The sequence below is a fragment of the Cnephaeus nilssonii genome (genome assembly GCF_951640355.1).
Source record: "Cnephaeus nilssonii genome assembly, chromosome: X".
NCBI classification, from domain to species: Eukaryota; Metazoa; Chordata; class Mammalia; order Chiroptera; family Vespertilionidae; genus Cnephaeus; species Cnephaeus nilssonii.
This window is the reverse complement of record NC_137071.1, coordinates 119,985,342-120,004,503: the sequence shown is the minus strand read 5'-3', so window position 1 is coordinate 120,004,503 and position 19,162 is coordinate 119,985,342. Positions and strand designations below refer to the sequence as shown.

General features: G+C 40.7%; 1 protein-coding gene across 1 annotated transcript in view; it reads right to left on the bottom strand.

Moving 5' to 3' along the window:
- The window catches only part of NKAP (NFKB activating protein), a 36,212-nt gene extending 17,522 nt beyond the window's left edge, over positions 1 to 18,690 (bottom strand). Inside the window, exons 1-2 of the mRNA XM_079765436.1 lie at positions 18,184 to 18,690; positions 15,465 to 15,545 (exon numbers count right to left, since the gene is read on the bottom strand). Of these exons, the coding sequence (XP_079621562.1) occupies positions 15,465 to 15,545; positions 18,184 to 18,569 (467 nt within the window). The 5' untranslated portion in view covers positions 18,570 to 18,690. The remainder of the gene's footprint in view (positions 1 to 15,464; positions 15,546 to 18,183) is intronic.
- Between the last annotated feature and the right edge of the window lie 472 nt (positions 18,691 to 19,162).

Here is a 19,162-nt window from a genome sequence, read left to right as displayed (position 1 = left end):
AGTGGGTGGAACTCGAGGGTGGCTTTCTCTCAGAGGTGCTTGCAGCGATTACCGAGGGACAATGAGACCCGGGCCTCTTAGGGCATGGCTGATGGTCAGCCATTGCTGTTTGCTCCCCCTGAGACTCCGCCCCATCCAAGCTGTGCGCAGAGGCTTTTGCATATGAATGACCTGGCCCTTTGCAATCTAAAATTACCTAACAAACTGCAGCTGGGTAAGAGATACCCAGAACATCCAAAAGAAGGCCCAAGGCCCCACAGCACCTTGCACTGCTTCACAGCTGGGCCTCATCTGGGCACCTCCAAACCCCAAAGAAAAGGAATCTTCAGATCTCTCCGTAGCTCCTGCTGGGTGGCCTCAGACAGAGGCTAAATTAGCACCTCCGTAGAGATCGAAGAGCCAGTGTACCCAGTGGTCAGAGTAGGACCATCTAGATTACAACTCCTCAGATCCATAAGGGACACACTCAGGGGGCAGACTCAGTGAGCACCAAAGCCCCTCTGAAGCAAGTATTGGCCCATAAGGGTGTCTCCAGCACAGAAGTTCTCCTATCGTAGACACAGCTGATTCTCACAGCCAATCGGCCTGGAGGTCAATTCCTCCTAGTGATACCAACAACAATCAAGGCTTAACTACAACAAGATTGTGCACACATCCCACAAAGGGGTGCACCAAGAGCTCAGGTAACTGGGGAGGCTGAGCCACTGGGCCCTATAGGACACCTAGCACACAAAGCCACTCTATCAACTCAGGGAAGCAGCCAAAATGCGGAGACAAAGAATCACTTCACAAATGAAATGGAGGAAAGCAAAATACTGGATATAGAGTTCAAAACCACGGTTATAAGGTTTTTCAATAATTTTCTAGAAACTGCCGATAAATTTAGTGAGATCCTCGAGGATATGAAAAAGGACCAACTAGAAATTAAGCATACACTGACTAAAATAAAGAATAATATACAAAAAAGGGTGTTGTATTTTGTCAAATGCTTTTTCTGCATCTATTGATATGACTACGTGATTTTTTCCTCTCAATTTGTTTATGTGATGTATCACGTTTATTGATTTGCGGATATTGTACCATCCTTGCATTCCTGGGATAAATCCTACTTGGTCATGGTGTATGATCTTTCTGATATACTGCTGGAGCCGAGTTGCTAGAATTTTGTTGAGGATTTCGGCATCTATGTTCATGAGGGATATTGGTCTGTAATTCTCTTTAATTGTGTTGTCTTTATCTGGTTTTGGTATTAGGGTGATGCTGGCTTCATAGAAGGAGCCTGGAAGTGTTCCTTCCTCTTGAATTTTTTGGAATAGTCTGAGGATAGGTTTTAGTTCTTCCTTGAATGTTTGGTAAAACTCTCCTGTGAAGCCGTCTGGCCCCGGGCTTTTGTTTGCTGGAAGCTTTTTGATGACTGCTTAAATTTCTTCCATAGTTACTGGCCTGTTGAGCTGTTTAGATTCTTCCTGATTGAGTTTTGGAAGGTTATATTTTTCTAGGAATATGTCCATTTCCTCCAGGTTGTCCAATTTGTTGGAATAGAGTTGTTCGTAGTATTTGTAACAATCCTTTGTATTTCGGTGGGGTCTGTTGTTATTTCACCACTTTCATTTCTGATTTTGTTTATTTGGGTCCTCTCTCTTTGCTTCTTGGTGAGCCTGGCTAGAGGTTCATCAATTTTGTTTATCCTTTCAAAGAACCAACTCTTGGTTTTGTTGATTTTTGTATTGTTCCTTTGGTCTCTATGTCGTTTATCTCCGTTCTGATCTTTATTTTTTCCTACCTTCTGCTTACACTGGGCTTTTCTTGTTGCTCTCTCTCTAACTCTTTGAGTTGTTGGGTTAGGTAATTTATTACCATTGTTTCTTGTTTTTTGAAGTAGGCTTGTAGAGCTATGAACTTCCCTCTCAGGACTGCTTTCACTGTGTCCCATAGATTTTGGATTGTTGTTTTCATTGTCATTTGTTGCCATAATGTTTTTTATTTCTTCCTTGATGTCTTTGGTAACCCAGTCATTGTTTAATAGCATGCTGTTTAGTCTCCATGTGTTTGATTTCTTTGGATTGTTTTTATTGTAGTTGACTTCCAGTTTTATGCCGCTGTGATCTGAGAAGATACTTGATATGATTTCTATCTTCTTAAATTTGGAGAGACTTTGCCTATGTCCTAACATATGGTCTATCTTTGAAAATGACCCATGTGCACTTGAGAAGAATGTATATTGTGTGGCTTTGGGGTGAAATGTTCTTAAGATGTCAATTAATTCCATCTGGTCTAGTGAGTCATTTAGGATTGATGTTTCTTTGCTGATTTTTTGTTTAGAGGATTTGTCCAATGGTGATAGTGGGGTATTAAAGTCTCCTACTATGATTATATTGATGTCAATCTCTCCTTTGATATCTTCCAGGAGTTTTTTTTTATGTATTTGGGTGCTCCTGTATTGGGTGCGTATATGTTTACAAGAGTTATTTCTTCTTGTTGGATTGCTCCCTTTAGTATTATGAAGTGGCCTTCATTATCTCATGGATTGGTAGAATCAACATCATTAAAATGTCCATACTACACAAAGCAATCTACAGATTCAATGCACTCCCCATCAAAATACCAACAGCATATTTCACAGACCTAGAAAGAACTCTCCAAAAATTCATCTGGAATAAAAAAAGACCCCGAATAGCCACAGCAATCCTGAAAAAGAAGAATAAAGTAGGAGGGATCTCAATATCAGACCTCAAGATGTATTACAAAGCCACAGTTCTCAAAACAGCCTGGTACTGGCACAGGAACAGACATATAGATCAATGGAACAGAATAGAGAATCCAGATATCGACCCAAACCACTATGCTCAATTAATATTTGACAAAGGAGGCATGAACATACAATGGAGTCAAGACAGTCTTTTCAATAAATGGTGTTGGGAAAATTGGACAGATACATGCAAAAAAATGAAACTAGTTCATCAACTTACACCATACACAAAAATCAACTCAAAATGGATACAGGACTTAAACATAAGACGGGAAACCATAAAAATACTAGAGGAATCCACAGGCAACAAAATCTCAGACATATGCCAAAAGAACTTCTTCACTGATAATGCCCCTAGGGCAATGGAAGCTAAAGAGAAAATTAACAAATGGGATTTTTTTACAGCAAAAGAAACCATCAACAAAACAACAAGAAAGCCCACTTTATGGGAGAACATATTTGCAAATGCTATCACTGATAAAGGTTTAATCTCCAACATCTACAGGCAGCTTATGCAACTTAATAAAAGGAAGATAAATGATCCAATAAAAAAAATGGGCAACGGACCTAAATAGAATCTTTTCAAAAGAAGACAGAAGGAAGGCCAAGAGACACATGAAAACATGCTCAAAGTCACTAATTATCTGAGAGATGCAAATCAAAACAACAATGCGGTACCATCTCACACCTGTCAGAATGGCGATCATCAACAAATCAACAAACGACAAGTGTTGGCGAGGATGCGGAGAAAAAGGAACCCTTGTGCACTGCTGGTGGGAATGCAGACTGGTGCAGCCACTGTGGAGAACAGTATGGAGTTTCCTCAAAAAACTGAAAATGGAACTCCCATTTCACCCAGTAATCCCACTCCTGGGAATATATCCAAAGAAACTAGAAACACCAATCAGAAAGGATATATGCACCCCTATGTTCATAGCAGCACAATTTACAATAGCTAAGATTTGGAAACAACCTATGTGCCCGTCAGCAGATGACTGGATCAGAAAATTATGGTACATCTACACAATGGAATACTATGCTGCCATAAAAAAGAAGGAATTGTCATCATTTGCAACAACCTGGATGGAATTGGAGAACATTATGCTAAGTGAAATAAGCCAGTCAATTAAAGAAAAATACCACATGATCTCACTCATTTATGGATAATAAAGAAGATTATAAACTGATGAACAAAAATATAGATACAGAGACAGTAAAGCATCAAACAGAATGTCAAATTATAGGGGGAAGGTTAGGGAGAGGTGGGGGAGATAAGAGATCAACCGAAGGACTTGAATGCATGCATATAAGCATAACCAATGGACACAAAACTCTGGGGGGTGAGGGCATGTATGGGTGTGGGGTTGGGGGGGGGGACAATGGTAAGATATGTACACATATAATACCTTAATAAAAAAAGTGTGAAAAAAAGAATAACATACAGAGATCCAACAGCAGACTAGAGGATCACAAGAATCAAGTCAAAGATTTGAAATACGAAGAAGCAAAAAATACCCAAATGGAAAAGCAAAAAGAAAAAAGAATCCAAAAATATGAAGATAGTGTAAGGAGCCTCTGGGACAACTTCAAGTGTACCAACATCCAAATTATGGGGGTGCCAGAAGAATAGAGTGAGCAAGATATTGAAAACCTATTTGAAGAAATGACAGAAAACTTTCCCTACCTGGTGAAACAAATAGACTTACAAGTCCAGGAAGTGCACAGAACCCCAAACAAGAGGAATCCAAAGAGGACCACACCAAGACACATCATAATTAAAATGCCAAGAGCAAAAGACAAAGAGAGAATATTAAAAGTAGCAAGAGAAAAACAGTTAGTTACCTATAAGGGAGTACCCATATGATTGTCAGCTGATTTCTCAACAGAAACTATGCAGGCCAGAAGGGAGTGGCAAGAAATATTCAAAGTGATGAATAGTAAAAACCTACAACTACAACCAAGATTACTTTACCCAGCAAAGCTATCATTCAGAATTGAAGGTCAGATAAAGAGCTTCACAGATAAGAAAAAGCTAAAGGAGTTCATCACCGCCAAACCAGTATTATATGAAATGCTGAAGGGTATTCTGTAAGAAGAAGAGGAAGAAAAAGGTATAGATAAAAATTATGAACAACAAATACATATCTATCAACAAGTGAATCTAAAAATCAAGTGAATAAAAAATCTGATTAACAGAATAAACTGGTGAATATAATAGAATCAGGGGCATAGAAAGGGAATGGACTGACAATTCTCGGGGATAAAGGGGTGTAGGGGTGTGGGAAGAGACTGGACAAAAATCGTACACTTACGGATAAGGACAGTGGGGGAGGAGGGTAAGGGCAGAGGGTGGGGTGGGAACTGGGTGGAGGGGAGCTATGGGGGGAAAAAGAGAAACAAGTGTAATAATCTGAACAAAAAAGATTTATTTAAAAAATAAAAAGAAAAGAATCAGAAAAGTAATGAATATGGACCACTGAGTATAAAAATATAGACTTAAAATTTTTCAGTAACAAATGATTTCCAAGAAACATTAAAGCAAGCACTGGACTGCTTTTCTAAGAGTACAGTTTAAGGATTTACCACCTTCATAATAATACTAGAGGCCTGGTGCACAGATTCGTGCAGTGGTGTGGTCCCTCAGCCTGGCCTGCAGGGATCAGGCTGAAACCGCCTCTCCGACATCCCCTGAGGGATCCTGGATTGCAAGAGGGCGGTTCTTGGGTGATGCACCCAGGAATTGGGCTCCCTCCTCTCTGGTTCTGGGTACGTCACCCGAGAACTGAAGCTGCCAAGTCACTGCAGCTCGGCAGCTCCTGCATTGAGCGTCTGCCCCCTGTTGGTCATTGTGCATCATAACTACCGGTCAGATGGTCGAACAGTCGGATGATCGCTTAGGCTTTTATATATATAGATAATAATTATTTACCCTTGCATAATGCTTTAGAGTTCACAAAGTGCTATTCCAACTGAAAGTAGAATGTAAGATTTATATTTTCAGAAGAAACCTCAGAGAAAATGTAGGGAACCATAAGGAAAGATGAAAGAAAATGGAGATAAGAAGACTTAGGGAAGACATCATAATTTTATTCTATGTGTGTAAAGGACATATGGCAGAACAGCAACTGTCTGTCTCCCTAGAGCAAGAAGAACCTGACATACTACAGCGTAAACACATTTCATTCTGTTGTAGATAATTTTGCAAATGAGTATTATAAAAATTCTGTAATAGCTTAGAAAAGGAATCCCTATCCTATATAATAAAAGGCTAACATGCAAATTGTCCCCTTAAGAGTTCGACAACCAGGAGTTCGACCACTTGTTATGACATGCACTGACCACCAGGGGGTGGCATGGAACGAAGGAACGCCTCAGCTGGCAGCTGGAAGGCCCCGATTGGCCCTGATCACCAGCCAGGACTAGGGACCCTACCCTTGCACGAATTTCGTGCACCAGGCCTTTAGTATCATATAATCTTTTCTTTGAAAGTCACATCTGAAATAATTTAAATATTACTTAGAAAATTATTTTTAGGGTTCTTTCCAATTCTAATTCTTTGAATTCTGATTCTTCAAAGCATTTCACAAAGATATTTGTTAAGAACAAGTTTCAGATAATAATGCTTTATCACCCTATCACAAATTACAAGTTTACCTGTCAAGCCCATTGTTTCAACTCAACCTAAAGTAGACATAGAAACAGGTGAGAGGGAAGAAGAATCTTATGAACAGAATCAAAGAGAAAAAAAATAAGAAAAATGAAAAAGGATTAATCCTTTAGATAGTATCTGACACAGGAAAATGAAACAAAACCATATCAGTATATTCATTGTAAAATAATTCATTTAAGCCCTAGCTGGTTTGGCTCAGTGGATAGAGCATTGTCCTGTGGACCAAAGGGTTTCAGGTTCGATTCTGGTCAAGGGCGTATACCTTGGTTACAGGCACCTCCCTGGCCCGGGCCCTGGTTGCGGCTTATGCAGGAGGCAACCAATCGAACTGTTTCTCTCATATCAATGTTTCTCTCTGTCTTTCCCTATCTCTTCCACTCTCTACACACACACACACACACACACACACACACACACACACTTCATTTGGGAACAGAATAGAGAGCTCGGAAATAAACCTACACATACATGGTCAATTTGTGTACAACAAAGGAGCCAAGAATATAGAGTAGGGCACAAGTAGGTTTACAATTGTGAGCATGGGGAACACAGAGTTTATTCTTGCATTACTATTTATTAGCTATTATGTTATTTTCCATGTAAATAACTGTAAACCTACTTTTGCCCACCTCTGTATAAAAATATCAAATCATTATGTTATGCACCTGAAACTAATATAATGTTGTATGTCAATTACCTCAAAAAGTCCCTTTGTAGATCAACAACAATACAGTCGTAGCAGGGGACTTTAACACCCCACAGACTTCACTGGATAGATCTTCTAGGCAAAAAACTAACAAGGAAACAGTGACTCTAAAGGACACACTGGATCAGATGGATTTTAATTGACATTTATAGAACATTTCACCCCAAAGCTGAAAATATACATTCTTCTCAAGTGCACATGGATCATTCACAAAGACAGACCACATGTTAGGACACAGCACGAGTCTCTACAAATTCAAGAAGATTGAAATCATATCAAGCATCTTCTCAGATCACAGTGGAATGAAATTAGAATTCAACTACAGTAAAAACACCCCAAAACATTCAAACACATGGAGGCTAAATAATATGTTATTAAACAATGGATGGGTTACCAACGAGATCAAGAAAGAAATAAAAAACTTCCTGGAAACAAGTGAAAATGAACACACAACAACCCAAAATCTCTGAGTCACAGCAAAAGCAGTCCTGAGAGGGAAGTTCATAGGACTACCGGCCTACCTCAAAAAAACAAGAAAAAGCAACAATAAACCATTTAACCCTACAACTTAAAGAACTATAAAGAGAGCAACAAGAAAAGCCCAGTGTAAGTAGAAGGAAGGAAATAATAAATATTAGAGTAGAAATAAATGACACAGAGACTAAAAACAAATGAACAAACAAACAAAAAACCAACACAAAAATCAATGAAACCAAGTGCTGGTTCTCTGACAGGATAAACAAGATTGATGAACCGTTAGCAAAATTCATCAAGAAACAAAGAGAGAGGACCAAAATAAATAAAATCAGAAACAAAAGCAGAGAAGTAACCACTGACCACTGACACCACAGATATAAAAAGGATTTTAAGAAAATACTATGAACAGCAATATGCCAAGAAGCTGGGCAATGAGGATGAAATGGACAAATTCCTAGAAAAAAACAATCTCCTAAAACGGAATCAGGAAGAATAAAAAAACCTAGATTCTCCAGAACTCGAACCCTGAACCGGAACCCTGGACCACGCGGGACTTGGAAAGGGATTCCTACATTCTGGCGCCCAACGTGGGGCTTCTGGAGAAGGGCCGCACACAAATGAAAGGAGACTTGAAGAAATTCAATTTGGCGAAATGGGGGGCCAGGCGGAAGTCCAACTCTAGTGGGAGAACTACTCCCTGCTCTGGCCCTGTCATCCCTTTTATTGAGGCTTTGGGGAAAACATCTTAGCCAGGATAAACAGAAATTTACATGGGAAAAACAAAGGTGGAGGCTGCTTCAGCTAACAATGTCTCAACTAAAGGGTGAGTGGTTAGAGCAATTAAGGTTGTTGACCAGCCTTCCTGGCTTCCTGTCAACATCTCTCTTTTAGTGAAACTGATTTGTTTCCGGCACACTGTCCCCACCAGCGCGGGGCTGGCAACGACATCCTCAGACTCGGAAGGCTCTTTGGGCCCTCCTCCCCGAGAGCACCCGCAGCTGGTTCCCTGCGAGCTTTCAACTGCGGGCGCCAAAGCCGCGCTCCCACACGTCTCTCGATGATGTCACAATGCCTCCCACAGCACGCGCCTGGAAGTCCGGCAGGCCCCACCCCCCACTCGGTTTGCAAGCAGCAGGGCAAGGTGGGACATCTAGAGCTGTGTAAGGCGGCAGCTTCTCTTGGAGCCTTCGGAGGGCCACCCTGTGAACACTTCGCGACCCGATCTCCTTAGCTTAGCTTGTCTCATGTTGAGGGATCTCTCGTGGCCTGTTGTCTCTGACAGGCATCTGTTCCAGCCCAGCGGTCGCCAACCTTGGAAACCCAGTGTGGTCATTGGAGGTTGACCCGTTTTGGTCCCCTACTCCCTGTGGAGTGGGCGGGCTGACAGGTGAAGCCAGAGGACTTCAGCTCTACTCCTGTGATGCTCTTAGATAGCAGGTTCAAGAACTTTGAGCCTGTCTCCCTGCCTGAGAAATGGGGAATCCACCGTAACTCTTCCTGTGGCCCTCTGCAGGCTGCCCTAGAGCCCTTTACATTCTTAGGGAACTGACCACCCTGTGTGAGCCTCTCCTCCCCTTCAAACTTCCCCGGAAGGCAGGGCCCTGTCCTCCTCATGCACAGGGTCTGACATGCCCACAAGGCTTAATTCGGGTTTGTTTATGGCCTGGTAAGCCTTCCACTGGGTTCTGGAGGTGGGAGCTGCCCTTGGGCCCTGCTGCTTCTGGAAGGCTCTTGAGCAGTAAACAACAGAAGCAGCCTTGGATTAGAGAAAGGGTGGGCTCCAAGTGCCCATCAGCGGATGAGCGGATAAAAAAAGCTGTGGTACATTTATACCATGGAATACTATGCAGCAGTAAAAAAGAAGGATCTCTTACCCTTTGAGACAGCATGGAGGGCCCTGGAGGGCCCTGGAGAGTATTATGCTAAGCAAAGTAAGCCAGTCAGAGAAAGACAAGTATCACATGATCTCACTAATATGTGGAATCTAATGAACAAAATAAACGGATGAACAGAGTGTTTCTAGAGACATGGAAGCATGGAACAGAGTGTGGAATCCCAGAGGCAAGGTTGGGGAGAGTGGGTGGTTGACAAGAGATTAACCAAAGAACTTGTATGCATATATGTATAACCTATGGACACAGACAATAGTGTGAAGGCCTGGGGTGGGGGGCAGGTGTGGGCTAGAAGGGATCAAGGGGGGGAGGGACATCTGTAATACGTTCAACAATAAAGATTAAAAATTAAAAAAAAATCATACACCATGATCAAGTGGGATTTCTGCTGGGATGCAAGGCTGGTGCAATATTCAAAAACCAATAAATGTGATACATCATATAAAGAAAATGAAAGACAAAAATCACATGATCACATCAACAGACACAGAAAAAGCATTCAACAAAATCCAACACCCATTTTTGATAAAAACTCTCAGCAAAGTGGGAATAGAGGGAGCATATCTCAACATGATAAAGGCCATATATGACAAACCTACAATGAACATCATACTCAATGGGCAAAAATTAAAAGCATTTCCTCTAAGAACAGGAACAAGACAGGGATGTCCACTTTCACCACTCCTATTCAACATAGTACTGGAAGTCCTAGCCACATTGATCAGACAAGAAGAAGAAATAAAAGGCATCCAAATTGCAAAGTAGGAAATAAAACTCTCATTATTCGCGGATGACATGATATTGTACATAGAAAACCCTAAAGCCCTAACTGGTTTGGCTCAGTGGATAGAGCGTTGGGCCGTGGACTGAAAGGTCCCGGGTTCGATTCCAGTGGAGGGCATGTACCTTGGGTGCGGGCTCGATCCCCAGTAGGGGGCGTGCATGAGGCAGCTCATCCATGTTTCTCTCTCATTGATGTTTCTGACTATCACCCTTTCTCTCTGTAAAAATTCAATAAAAATTCAAAAAAAGAAAGAAATCTATGTTAAAAAAAGAAAAAGAAAAAGAAAACCCTAAAGACTCCACCAAAAAATTACTAGATTTAATAAATGAATTTGGCAATGTAGCAGGATACAAAATCAACACCCAAAAATCGAGGGCTTTTTTATTCACCAATAATGAATTCTCAGAGAAACTAAACAAACAATCCCATTTACCATTGCAACAAAAAAATTAAGATACTCAGGAATAAACTTAAACAAGGAGGCAAACTATAGTACTCAGAAAACTACAGGGTGTTGAAAAATGAGAGGGAAGAATATACCGTATTCATGGATTGGTAGAAGCAACATCATTAAAATGTTCATATTACCCAAGGAAATCTACAAATTCAATGCAACCCCTATCTACACTAATAAAAGAGAAACATGCAAATTGACCATCACTCTGCTACACCCAGCAGACAATCAGGAGTGAGTATGCAAATTAACCCAACAAAGATGGCAGCAGCCATGGAGCTGGAGTGAGCAGGAGGCTTGGGTTGCCCCCGGCAATGGAGGAAGCCAAGCTTCTTGCCCACCCTGGCCACCTCTGAAGGAGGGGCTGGAAGCCTGGGTCACGGGGGGGGGGGGTGTCCCTCACTCCATGGGGTGCCTGGCCAGCCTGGGTGAGGGGCTAATAGCTGTTTGCAGGCTGGCGGGGGGGCATTTGGAGGCGAGCAGGCCAGTGGCGGGGGGCAGCTGGTTGGACGAGCAGGCTGGCAGGCAGAGTGGTTAGGGGCAATCAGGCAGGCAGGCAGGCAGGTGAGCGGTTAAGAGCCAGCAGTTCCGGATTGCAAGAGGGATGTCCAACTGCCGGTTTAGGCCCGATCCCTGTAAATCGGCAGTAGGACATCCTTCGAGGGGTCCCAGATTGGAGAGGGTGCTGGCCGGGCTGAGGGGACCCTCCCCGCCCCCGTACACAAATTTCATGCACTGGGCCACTAGTTAAAATACTAAAGGCATATTTTATAGACCTAGAACAAACTCTCCAAAAATTTATATGGAATTTAAAAGACCCCGAATACCTGCAGCAATCTTGAGAAAGAAAAACAAAATTGGAGGAATCACAATACCAGATTTCAAGTTATACTACAAAGCCACCATAATCAAAACAGCCTGGTACTGGCACAAGAACAGACATACAGATTGACGGAACAGAACGGAAAGCCCAGAAATTGACCCAAGCCATTATGCTCAATTAATATTTGACAAGGAGGCAAGAGCATACAATGGAGTCAAGAGAGTCTCTTCAATAAATGGTGTTGGGAAAATTGAACAGATACATGCAAAAAAATTAAAGTAGACCACACATTTACAACATACACAAGAATAAACTCAAAATGGATAAAGGACTTAAATGTAAGTCGTGAAACCATAAAAATCCTAGAAGAAACCATAGGAAGCAAAATCTCAGACATCCCTTGTAGCAATATGTTTACAGATATATTTCCTAAGGCAAAGGAAACTAAGTAGAAAATAAATAAATGGGACTACATAAAAATAAAATACTTCTGCACAGCAAAAGAAACCATCAACAAAATGAAAAGGGAGCCCACTGTAAGAGAGAACGTATTTGGCAATGATACATCTGATAAAGGGTTTAAATACCCAAAATATGTAAGGAACTCATGCAACTTAACAAAAGGAAGACAATCTATCCAATAAAAAGGATGGGCAAAGGACCGAAATAGACACTTCTCCAAAGAGGACATACAGATGGGCAAGAGACATTAAAAAAATGCTCTAAGTCACTGATCATCAGAGAGATGCAAATTGAAACAAAAAGAAGTATCACCTCACACCTGTAAGAACGGCTACCATCAACAAATCAATAGCTCTAGCCAGTTTGGCTCAGTGAATAGAGCGTCGGCCTGCAGACTGAAGGGTTCCAGGTTCGATTCTGGCCAAGGGCACATGCCCAGGTTGCAGGCTCGATCCCCAGTAGGGGGCGTGCAGGAGGCAGCCAATCAATGATTCTCTCTCATCATTGATGTTTCTATCTCTCTCTCCCTCTTCCTTCAATAAAGAAATATATTAAAAACAAAACAAAAACAAAAAACAAATCAACAAATGACAAGTGCTGGCAAGGATGTGGAGAAAAGGGAACCCTAGTACACTGCTAGTGGGAATGCAGACTGGTGCAGCCATTATAGAAAATAGTATGGAGTTTCCTCAAAAAATTAAATATGGAACTGCTACTTGACCCAGTGATCCCACTTCTAGGAAAATATTCTAAGAAACCTGAAACATCAATCAGAAAGAATGTATGCACCCCTATGTTCATAGCAGCACAATTTACAATAGCTAAGATCTAGAAACAGCCCAAGTGCCCATCAGTAGATGAGTAGACAAAAAAGCTGTGGTACATTTATACCATGGAATGCTATGCAGCAGTAAAAAAGAAGGATTTCTTACCCTTTGAGACAGCATTGAAGGACCTGGAGAATATCATGCTAAGTGAAATAAGTCAGTCAGAGAAAGACAGGTATCACATGATCTTACTCATATGTAGAATCTAAGTAACAAAAAATGAACAAACTGATGAACAGAGTGGATCCAGAGAGTGGAAATAAACAACACAGAGACCAAAAAACAATACAAAAGATCAATAAAACAAAGAGCTGGTTCTTTGAAAGGATAATCAAGATTGATGAACCTCTAGCCAGGCTCACCAAGAAATAAAGAGAGAGGACCCAAATAAACAAAATCAGAAATGAAAGAGGCGAAATAACAACAGACCCCACAGAAATACGAAGAATCATAAAAATATATATATATTATGAGTAACTCTATTCCAACAAACTGGTCAACCTAGGAGAAATGGACATATTCCTAGAAAAATATGACCTTCCAAAATTCAACCAGGAGGAATCAAAAAACCTGAATAGGCCAATAACTACAGATGAAATTGAAGCAGTAATAAAAAAACTTCCAGCAAACAAAATCCCTGGTCCAAATGGCTTTACAGGGGAGTTCTAGCAAACATTCAAAGAAGAACTAAAACCTATCCTCCTCAGACTACTCCAAAAAATTCAGGAGAAAGGCACATTTCCAAGCTCTTTCTATGAAGCCAGCATTATCGTAACTCCAAAACCAGATAAAGACACCACAAAGAAAGAGAACTACAGGCCAATATTCCCAATGAACATACTAGTGCATGCTAAAATCCTCAACAAAATTATGGCAAATCGGATCCAGCATTACATTAGAAGGATCATAAACCATGACCAAGTGAGACTTATACCGGGGATGCAAGGATGGTACAGTATCAGTATTTGCAGATGACATGATATTGTACATGGAAAACCCGAAAGGCTCAATCAAAAAGCTTCTAGACTTAATAAATCAATTTGGCAATGTAGCAGGATACAAAATTAAAGCCCAGAAATCGATGGCATTTTTATATACACCAATAATGAACTCACAGAAAGAGAAACTAAAAAGACAATCCCATTTACCATTCCACCAAAAATATTAAGATATCTAGGAATAAAGTTAACTAAGGATGTAAAAGACCTGTACTTGGAAAACTATAGGATATTGAAAAAAGAGATAGAGGAAGACATAACCAAATGGAAGAACATACCGTGTTCATGGATTGGTAGAATCAACATCATTAAAATGTCCATACTACCCAAAGCAATTTATAGATTCAATGCAATCCCCATTAAAATACCAACAGCATATTTCACAGACCTAGAACAAACTCTCCAAAAATTCATCTGGAATAAAAAAAGACCTCAAATAGTCACAGCAATCCTGAGAAAGAAGAACAAAGTTGGAGGGATCACAATACTAGATATCAAGCTACATTACAAAGCCACTGTTCTCAAAACAGCCTGGTACTGGCACAAGAACAGACATATAGACCAATGGAAAAGAACAGAGAACCCAGAAATCAACCCAAGCCATTATGTTCAATTAATATTTGACAAAGGAGGCATGAACATACAATGGAGTCAAGACAATCTCTTAAATAAATGATGTTGGGAAAATTGGACAGATACATGCGAAAAAATGAAACTAGGGTGGGGGTAAGGGGGAGAGATCAACCAAAGGACTTGTATGCATGCATATAAGCCTAACCAATTGGCACAGACACCAGGGGAGTGAGGGAATGAATGGGGGGGGGGGGCAATAGGGGGATAAGGACACATACGTAATACCTTAATCAATAAAGAAAAAAACCAAAACAAAACTGTGGTACATCTATGCAATGGAATACTATGCTGATGTAAAAAAAAAGAAATCTTACCATTTGCAACAGCATGGATGTAACTAGAGAGCATTATGCTAAGCACAAAATCCCAGTTGGAGAAAGATAAATATCACATGGTCTCACTCATATGTGGAATATAATGAACAACATAAACTGATGAACTAAAATAGATCCAGAGACATAGAAGCATCGGACAGACTGTTGAGCCTCGGAGGGAAGGCAGGGGAGGGTGAGGGGGTGGTGGGTAAGAGATCAACCAAAGGACTTGTATGTATACATATAAGCATAACCAAAGGACACAGACAGTAGGGGGGTGGGGACATGTGCTGGGGGTTGGGAGCAAACGGGGAGAGGTCAATGGGGGAAAAGGAGACATATGTAATACTCTCAACAATAAAAAATGTAAATTAAAAAAAGAAACAATATAAATATAAATGTATTTGTTTAAACACTGAACCCTTCTATGATTAGGAAATTAGCAACCCGTGAATAACAATTTAAGAAAACTTATCAGCATGCCAATCCACTCTCAGCATGTTTTAATCTTTAGGTATGTTCAATGTTTTAAAACTTAAGGGGTAGAAGAGCATAAATCACATGAAAGGAAAAAAATGTGAGCTGTACTTCAAGTTCTTCACTTAACAAAAAATTTGACAACAGACTGGATTTAAACAAATGATAAATTTAAAAAAAGATTTTTAAATCACTTACTCTGGTTCTGGATTCTTTGGAGAAAGTCCCCATACTTCAGGAGCTCCCAATTCTCCAATCCTCTCTCTCTCACTTAATCTCCTAGAAGATAAAAGCATGTAAATTACAACTCCATAAATAAATGATGTTTCCTAAATATATAATCAAATTCCAAGAAGTCCAGGTAAGTCCTATTTTCCCTTTACATTTTAAACTTTAAATTAATAAAAACTTGGTTTAAATATAAACTCAACAATTACAATCTGATGTTTTGATAGTACTTTCAAATGGTACAGATTACAAACAGCCTGAGAGGCTGGGCCAGAAATGCAGCCTATCAAGTGCATCCTTTCTGCTGCATACATGACAATGCTCACAACTGCTCATTTCATCTTCTGCAATATATGACAGAAACAGTTTTACATTTGGAAACACTTCATTTGTTTACACATTTATGAAAATAAAGAGAAGTCATTATTTTTGTTTGGTCAAACCTTCCATTTGCTGGAACTCAAGAATTAATGAAGAAAATAAAAATGAAGCATTAGAAGTAGAAAATAAAGGAAGCTCTGAAAACAAAAGTTTTATTGGAGAAAAACTGTACTCAATGAGATACCGGTTTTGTTTTCTTCCTGTTTTCCTTTTAGTTGATATATATATATATATATATATATATATATATATTATTTATATATAAATATATATATATATATATATATATATATATATATAAAAGAAGTACGTATATATAATAAATATATATATATATATATAAAAGAAGTACGTATCTATCTACTCTTGGAGGCCACAAATTTTTTTTCTTGTTTTATGTTTGATTTCTTCTCTTAATTTTTGTTATAACTCATAAACAAGCAAACAAAATACAAAAAAACTAAGGCTTTCCCAGCTGGCGTGGATCAGTGGTTGAGCGTCGACCTATGAACCAGGAGGTCATGATTCCATTCCTGGTCAGGGCACATGCCTGGGTTGCCCTGACCAGTAGGGAGCTTGCAGGAGGCAGCCAATCAATGATTCTATCTCATCACTGATGTTTCTCTCTCTCTCTTTCTTTCCCTTCCTTTCTGAAATCAATAAAAATATATTTAAAAATAAAACAAAAAATAAGTTCAGTGCCTCAAAGTTTAGCTGCTTGTTAGTCCATTAAAAAAAACCCACCTTACAATATAAATATAATTCATTTGATTGTTTGAATAAATGGTTTTTTACTTCTTTATTCAGGGAAAGGGACATTATAACCATGCAGTCAGAATCAGGCTTCCTACTTGAAGAAGCAGACACTCTAAAAAGGGACATATTTATAAGTGAACTTGGGATATAATGCATAGGGGGGTGGAGGAAGAATGCCTGATAGGCTGTAAAGATCAAGCAGTTAAATTCTCACCCCTGCTGCCATCTGTTCTCTTAAGATAAATTATTTGTCTTCTAAATGTACAAAGGCAAATTTCATACAAGAAGTTCCAAAATCTTTTTGTGAGGATTGTCTAGTAAGAAGCTGGGTTTTTTTTTTGATTGATGCAACCTCAGGATAACATTCTGAAAAACTTAATTTGCAGAGGAGGTCTCCAACATTAACTCAGGACCATTTTTATTCTTTCTGTTCCCATGCAGGAAAACCTAATATCTAACACTTAAGAACTATTATTATGTTCAGAGCACTAAACCATTACAATTCTAAAAGCAATTGTGCTAATTTTATCCCTTTTAAATATAGTGAAGAAATGAAGCTCATAGAGGTAAAGTAAATTGTCCAAGGTCACACAACTATTAAGTAGCAAAGAAGTGCTTCAAATTTAGGCAGTCTGATTCTGGAGCCTGTCCTCTTCATGGACTGTGCTTTATGGACTTTCCACTCCTGAAAGAAAACAATTCATGGGGACATCTCCCAGCTGTTATAACCTTAACCTCAATGACTAATACTTTAAAAGTGCCTGACACTCAATAAGTTTAACACTCAATAAGCATTTGATATTAAGGCTTAGTAATAATTATAACCCCTTTCCTTTCTACTTTTTAAACTACCATTTCCCCACTCTAATACTCACTCTCATTAGAGACCTGATCTCATCCTGACCTTATTTTTCATGGTCAAGGCTGAGAACATTTAACAAGACCTTTCTCAATGTAGCCTAATCTACAGTTTAGGAGGTCACGTTTTCTACATTCATTTAATTATCTTGTCTCAGAAGTTTTTCTCCTCTCCAATTTAAACCCTTAATCTCAATTCTTCCCAACTCGTTATAAAACATTTCCACTTACATATCCTGTTATCATCTTAAACCTGTCTGATCATTCATTCAACAAGCAATGGTTGTGTTTCTACAAAGTACTGCAAATTTTGTAATCAATAAAATAGGGCTTCTCCTTTCCAAGAGGTCAATCTAGTGGGAAATAAAAACATGCTCATGAATGATAACCACACAACCAAGTAAATGCTATATAATTCCGGTAGGTCTGAGGCTCCTGTCCATGTCCGCTACATGTCAGGAGGCAGAAGGGAGTGGTGGGAGACCAGGGCACTGTCTAAAGAGACCTGAGGATGAGTGAAAACCTAAGGGAAGAAAAGAGCGAATAAGGTGTTGTCGTGGGTGGACTGAAAGAAGGGATGAAAATGGGCGCAAGGCAGGCAGAAAGAGCGAAATGCAAATAGTCAGTAGGGATGAACTATAAATCGACTAGGAAGGGAGGTGGGCGCAAGAGAGGGTGCATCCGTCTCACTCACTTCTGCCGCAGGCTTTCCTCCCTCTCCTTGTCCAGGAGGCTAGGCCAAGGCTTGTCGCTACCGTAGGGGCGTGAGTAGCCGCCATAATAGGCGGACGAGGAGGCAGAAGCGAAGGGGGTGCCCCGTGTCGCAGAGGGCCGCTCTCGAGAGCGTGACCGCGAGCGGGAGCGGTAGGGCTGGTTTCGGGAGCCTTGGCTGAGGCCACTTGACTGATGGCTGAGACCATTCCGATCCCCAGACCGAGAACAAGAGTGCGAGCGAGAGCGGCGGCCCCGCGGGGAGCGGGCGGATTTGCTGGGTTTAGGGCTCCTCGACGAACTGCGACGCTTCACCCGGGAGCCCGAGGCCTCCCTCTCCGGGCTGCGCGAACCAGACACCGGAGCCATCACTGCCGCTGGGTTCCCGAGGCCGGGGGCGGGGGAGGGGGCTATCTCGCTAACCTGGGAAGATAACGGCTGTCTTGGGTCGCAGAACCTGTCACCACGCCACAAACCGAACCTGAGAAAACCTTGGAAACAGTTCCGGGTACGTCGGCAAATATCTTCCCCGGACTTAGCTAGTGCTGCCTACGGGAGGAGATGTGTGTATCGGCATAAAGAAGCCGGCGGGGCAACCGGATCCGTACATCCTTCCGGTTCCGAGATTCTAAACTGGACTGGAGACCTTGTCTTTTCTTCATCCTCAAATGGAAATACCTGAAGAGAAGGACGAGACGACAGGCCACAGCACACTTTTCACTCAGCGGCCGTATGAACAACAAGCCCATGTAGTTTTACATGTTTGTGTAAATGTGTATGTAGGCGCGCGCGCGCGCACGCGCGCACACCACACGCACACACACACACACACACACACACAATTTTCTGTTTCCAATCCCAAGCAAAATAGGTAAGGTTTATCTTAATTGGTGGTTAGCTATGATTCCTAAGCCCCATATTGCCCAATTAGCTTAGAGGGCACACAGTCTATGTTAATGACT